The sequence below is a fragment of the Vigna unguiculata genome, chromosome 11 (assembly GCF_004118075.2).
Source record: "Vigna unguiculata cultivar IT97K-499-35 chromosome 11, ASM411807v1, whole genome shotgun sequence".
NCBI classification, from domain to species: Eukaryota; Viridiplantae; Streptophyta; class Magnoliopsida; order Fabales; family Fabaceae; genus Vigna; species Vigna unguiculata.
In genome coordinates this window covers 7,979,967-7,986,470 of record NC_040289.1, presented here as the reverse complement: position 1 = coordinate 7,986,470, position 6,504 = coordinate 7,979,967, and the positions used below count along the sequence as shown (strand labels likewise).

General features: G+C 32.6%; 1 protein-coding gene across 1 annotated transcript; it reads right to left on the bottom strand.

The window, feature by feature from the left end:
• Positions 1 to 2,777: 2,777 nt before the first annotated feature.
• Positions 2,778 to 6,235, bottom strand: LOC114168534 (protein RICE SALT SENSITIVE 3-like). Its single transcript, XM_028053396.1, has 7 exons — positions 5,637 to 6,235; positions 5,498 to 5,548; positions 4,883 to 5,011; positions 4,576 to 4,681; positions 4,345 to 4,386; positions 4,168 to 4,224; positions 2,778 to 3,657 (listed from the first exon to the last, which is right to left on the bottom strand). The coding sequence occupies exons 1-7, from the start codon at positions 5,768 to 5,770 to the stop codon at positions 2,974 to 2,976; spliced, it is 1,203 nt and encodes a 400-aa protein (XP_027909197.1). The 5' UTR covers positions 5,771 to 6,235; the 3' UTR covers positions 2,778 to 2,973.
• Positions 6,236 to 6,504: the final 269 nt, after the last annotated feature.

Genomic DNA, 6,504 nt, shown 5'->3' with positions numbered 1-6,504 from the left:
TTGCCACCCCTAATTAAGGGGGTGCAGGAAGGAAACAGAACGGTGCATGAAGTAGTAGCCCATAAAAAAAACAACCTACTAATCTACAAACTATTAAATGATCTTTCGTTTTAATAAAAGTATTTTAACTTAGCTATTTTAATTTTGAATCAAAAAGTTATCACAACTTTCATTAAATTTTACCGTTTTGTAGATAAAAAAACATCTATATAATTGAAGTTAAAAAAATGAAACTAAGTATGCTTGGCCTGCTAGTGATCCGACTGAGTATTCACATTAATTATTTGGTTTGTTTTGTAGAACTTCAATATCAATTAAATGAGAGAAATATCTAGATAAAATTAAAAATATTTTTCCTATGAATTTAAATTAATAACTAAGAAAATTAAAAATAACAGAAAATATTGCAGTCAGTTCTATTAGATCATGCTAAATAACATTTATTTCCATATATTACATCTTTTTTAATTTTTAAACACTTATCTCCATTATATTTCTAATAAAGTCACAATCAATCCTTTTATTCTATTTAAAAAGAATAACATTGACTAAAACTTCAATGGAAATTGTAAAAACTAAAGTTAGAAAACATTTTTTTATTAATAAAACAAGAAAATGAGTGTCAAGATATTAAAAATATAATGGAGACAAATATTATTTATTAACAAATAGGAAGGAAACACCTAATTAAAGTTAATAAAAAATTGAGTATCATTTTATTAAAAATATACATGTATATGTATTTTAAAACTAAAAATTGAGTGCAATTTAACATAAAAGTAAACGAATTTTTCCCATAAAATAAAATTTTTGAAGAAATTACAAGATCTTCAACAAACTAATCTCCACCTGAGTAACTTTGAGAATTAAGTAATTCTCAAATTCAGGATGGTATCAATGTATATCATATAAGTCACCTTCCACTTTCCAAAAATTCAAGCTTTTCCAATGCAATCTACCTTCTACAGTTTAGTTTGAATTCACAACCTAAGCTTTTCCGTTAAAGGACACATGTTATTTCTCCTAGTGTCATTCATTTTGTAGTTTAAAGGCTAGAAAGATATCTCAAAATTGTTGCTCTTAATTTCTAAGGGTGAGAAAAAAAAATCTAAATTATCAAATTCAATCCACAATTATCCAAATCCATATTACTTTTTAAGTCTATTTAAATATTTAAATTGATTTATCTTAAATTCAAATCCATTTTTGGATCTAAAGTACAATCCATTTAATTGAATTTGGATGGGATATCTATTCAAAATTTTGAAAATTCAAAATCTAAAATGTTAGGACTAAGTCGGTTTAAGTCAAAGTCAAACCATCTCGACTTGAATCTAACTTGAGACAAGTTGATCTTAGTCGGTGACAAAACTTGAAAAAAAAATTAGGTATAACAAATTAGATTTTTTCAAATTCATTATATGTAACTCTGAAAATTTTATATAGTTATTTTTCCGTAATCTTTAATTTTTGAATTCTCATGAAATTTTTCAAATTAAATTGATGTACATGCATCACAAGTCTTCTTATTGAAAAAAAAAATCAATTATTTTACTCTTTATCATAATTTTTCTAATATAAATTTATCACCTCTCACCTATTTAGAAAAATATGAATTTGTCACCACCTAGCATTATACATTTACTCTTTATCATAAATTTTCTAATATAAATTTACCACTTCTCACCTATTTAGAAAAATATGAATTTGTCACCACCTAACGATATACAATAAACAAATTTATCACATGTAAGAAGAAAACATATGCTTCAAAAGAAAGTTACAAAATAAATCAATTCAAAAGAATAAATTAATTAATCTAAAATGTTCTTTAACTCATCAATTTTACTATGGTGCAATTTTATTTTAAAAAATAAGTGATATTAAAGGTAAAAATTGAGATAGAAAAGGAAAAGATGGAGATACAAAATAGAGAAATGAAAAAAAATAAGAAAAAGAGGAGAAAGTATGTATAAAAGTTTTTAAAAAAATTAAAAAATTAATATAAATAATATATAAATATATAAATAAATAATTTAAATATATAAGAAAAATTAAATGAAAAAAAAAAAGAGAGATTGAAAAAGTCTGTCACTGGTCTTGGTCCAAGTTAAGCTAAATCAATCTAAACCTAGATTAAATCCATTTGACCCAACCCAAATCATCTAAGTCCGAGTTGAGTTGAGTCAACACAAATTCAAGTCAAACCGAATTGACCTGACCTAATCCGAGTGAAGTTAAGATGACTCCATATTGAATGAGTGGTGGGCAAATCTAAGTTTATCCAATTTGAGGTCAACCCACATTTAGTCGGATTGAGTTAGAACCAACTTGGGCCTCATCCCATCAAAACCAGGCAAGGCCTTGTCCCATTAAGACCAAGTCTAGCCCCACCTAATCAAGATCAAGTTGAATTGAACCCAAGTCAAAGCAGGTAAATCCTAATTCAAGTCGAACTAAGTCAACTCAAACCAAAGTCAATTAACTAATAAATAAGTTAATTTATTAGTCAAACGATCAATAAAATAGAATAGTAAATACTAAAGACATGCTACTATTGTAACAATGATATAAGAAATAATAGCAGATCATATAAGGGATAAAACAAATTTAGAAAGCAAACACAATTCATTGAAATTAAAAAGTAAAATTGTGTTTGAGTAAATTGGAATTGTATGCCTAGTTTTTTTGGTTATACTAACTATCCAAAATCCGTTTAAATTAAATGGTCCCTTAAAAAAACATTGTTATCATATGATGCTTGTGAATGGGATATGTACGCAAGAAAACATGAAAACTTCCATGTCTAACCAAACTAAAAGAAAGAAATTGTCATTAATGAAGTCTGAATGATAAGAAAAAACACAGGATACAAAGTGAAGAAGCTTGAAACACGAAAATTAAGGAACACAATAACTATGCCTAAATACAACTTCTCATCTTCATTTCCCAAACACAACTTACCTCATTAAATCACTCCAAAAAGGTCTCCATGACATCCTGGTACATGCCTCCTGAATTCCTATACTCCACACTTGCTTGTTGATGATGGTGATGATCCATTGAAGTAGAGGATGAAGATGAAACCACTTTGGCTGGTAGAGTGAAGCACCTCTTGAACTTGTCCACTTTCCTTGTCCCTTCATTGTTGCCATCCAAGCTCAAGAACTCATTTGGGTTTGCCACACCAGCATTCTGCATTGCTGAGGTTGGATTTGCACTCTCTTGATTGAACAAGAGTTTAGCATCATCAGATCTTCCAGTGAGTACATTGAAGATGGATAATCCATTTGGCCACTTTATGTCACTCTCATGCTCCCCCATCATGTCTCCCATTCTCACATGCTCTGATGATGATGCATGAGGCATGAGGAACATCTGAGTCTCATCTTTGGCCTGTGGGAACCCCATTCTGCCTGCATGTTGAAAAGTTGCAGAGGGTAGCAAAGAAGTAGCAGACCCAATTGGCCTCTGACCCCAGTTGAGGGTTGGAGGGGGTGGCCTAATTGGAATGGTGGATGGTTTTGATGGAAGGGAAGTAGAAGAGGAAGTGCTCCTAGTTGAAGAGAAGAGTTGTGAGAGGTAGAATCCTGATTGGTAGCCTAGAGATTCAAAAGTGTGTCTCATTCTTAGCACAAAATGAAGGTCTTCAGGAATCTGAGAATTGAATGAAAATATATCAAACATTTGATATTCTGGTTTCTGCATAGAGATTCATATACTGAATGAATAGAAATGTTTGCAACACACCCTTTTACTCCTTTTGTTTTCAAAATAAGAGGAACTCACAAAATATGAGATCATAGTTTTCAAAATGAACTTCTGTTGATAAAGATTGCAGTTTTAAATAGTCTTAATTAGGAGAAATTATTGTATAATCTAGGACAACCACATACATATAGTCAGAATCAATATCCATGTAAACACCTTTGCAAGGTTTTCAAATTATGAGAAAAAGTTAATAAAACTCATTTACATATCATGTGGCATTGGCTAGGACTACAGACATATGATGGTCCCATACCATGATAATGTCTTGGCACATTTTCTCCTAATAAATAGCAATACATATGAATGCAGTAAAAGTAATGGGGGTAAATTTTAAATTATAAGTAAAAACGAGTCCAAATAAAGAAGAAAACAAGAGTTATACACAAATTTACTCACAATCTTGCAAGAACCAAGTTGCAGAAGGCCATGGCCAGCTTGAATCACAGCGATTGTCTGGCAATCGGAGAAACACAAAAATAAAAGTAAATGACATGATTGAAAGTAAAGTACATTGAAAAAATAAAAGCTTTCTGAGAGCAATAATAGCATGGTGTAAATTCATTGAGTGCACACCTGAATGCCTGACTCAAACTGTTCTATCCATTCAGGAGGAAGCTGCAATAAATAACATCAGACAGAGGAAGTTGAGAAAATCAATCACCAAATAGCTACACATAACAAATACAAAAGGCTAAATTTAATGCTAACTTTGTTGCTGTTGAAACTTGGGAGTGAAGAACTATAGTTTAAGGGAAAGAAAAATCAAACTGAAAGATGAGAATGTGAGAGGGATCAAATGCATACAGCATCAAAGGAGCTTTGCCAGTAGTTGGTCATATTAGGTTCACACTCTGTAGGCTCTTTGAAGACCCATTTGTGGCACTTATCAGACGTTACCTTTCCCATCAACCTGTTCCCAAAACCAACCAACACCTAATCAGAGTAAAGTGCAGAGAGGAATTGTTGTCGTTGTGTTAATGTTCTGTAACTACCTACAACATGGTACTGAGATACACAACACTTGAAAGAGAAAATGAAACAGAAAATAGGTACAACGAAACTTAGGAACATAATTAATAATAACATGAATAAACACCTACCCAGTACCCACCCTTCTCCATAATTATATAACTGAATCGACATTTTGCTGAAAGATTTCCTGATAGGATCCTCTCCATCAATCTCTTCCAAACAATCTGAAACCCTTCCTCGGCAAAACCCATCTTCCCACATCAACATCCTTCACCAAAATCAGCAAACATCAAATCACCAACCCAAGCAATAATAAATACCCAGAAGCACAAATCAGTAAAAACACAATCTTTTCATAGGTTTTTGGATCCATACAAGATCATACGTTAAAATAACAACTAGTTGGCATGTTAGTCTAAAATTGATTGAGTTGAACCATTAACTTTAAGTAAGTAGCTTTGGCCTCGGATAACATAACAGATTCTGCACTGACCTTTAATACCAACATACTTTTACCAATAAAAACAAAAACTTCAAAGCAGAAATCACGTGACTTCAAATTCAATTTTACAAAAGTTTATCCAATCACAGAGGGGACCATGGTCGATTTTCAGAGTCATCAAGACCCATCTCAGATTTTCATCTGTTCACACTAAAAAACCATTCTTTGATCCTGAGTTTACACGGAACTCGTTGAAGGTGAGCATTTCAAAGATGTATAATGGCTTTTACAGTCAAAGAAAATCACACTTACAAGCTTCCATTATCATCCCCAACTTTGCACCCATTGCCACCTCTCACTCTTCTGCAACAAAAATGGCGATGACCCATTTGAGAAAAGACCTCAAAAAACAGCATTCAAATACAAAGAGAGAAAAAAGAGAGGGACATACGGTCGAGGACGGATGGTCCAGAAGACAGAGTAAGTCCAATCTGAGTTGAGACACACAGTTCTGAGGGCCTCGTGAAGGGCCATCATCCCAACAGCTTCTTTGCTCCTATCTGTTGCTGTTCCTGAGCCCACCATCTCTCTCTTTCTTTCTCTCTTTCTCTCTTTCTCTCACCACAAACCTTTTTTGTTCCCACACCTTCTTTCACTTCACAGTTTCTGTATCCACTAGCACTGTCTGAAGCTCACTCTTTTTTGTTGCTCTCTTTTTTCACTCTCTTGGCTATGTCTCAGTGTCTGCTTTTTGTTTGTCCGAAACGAGGTTACTTTGGGAGGGAAAAGAGGGAGAGAGGGAAGTGTCTTGCCATGAAAAACTGTGGGGACAGCTTTTAAGAGAGAGAGGAAAAAGAAGGAGCATGCGAGGGGGAAGAGGAAGAAAGAAGAGAGGTACTGGGTTGTTGTTTGCTTGGTTAAAAATTCACGGTTTTACCCTTTGTTTTTTTGTTTGTTTGTAGGTTTGTTTGTTTGTTTTTCTCTGCACCAAAATTCTTTGTTCCGCGGGTGCAAAGTCTGCAAGAGTTGGTGACTTGGGGTTTTCTTCTGCTTCTGACTTTATTTTTGTACCTTTACCACTTGTCAAGGAGAGGGAATAACTTTTGCATGAGATTTCGATCCTTTATCAAAGCCACCTGCTAAAGTAGAACCAGTTAGTCTCATTATGTAGCTTCTTTTAGAGGACAAAATATTATCAGACAAATTAATACAATTAGTTTTAAGTTTTTATTCATAACTGGAGTTTGTTTTCTATTAAATATTGATATGTTTTAATTTTAAATTTTAAAAAATAATAGATATAGATCTCATTTTAAAGG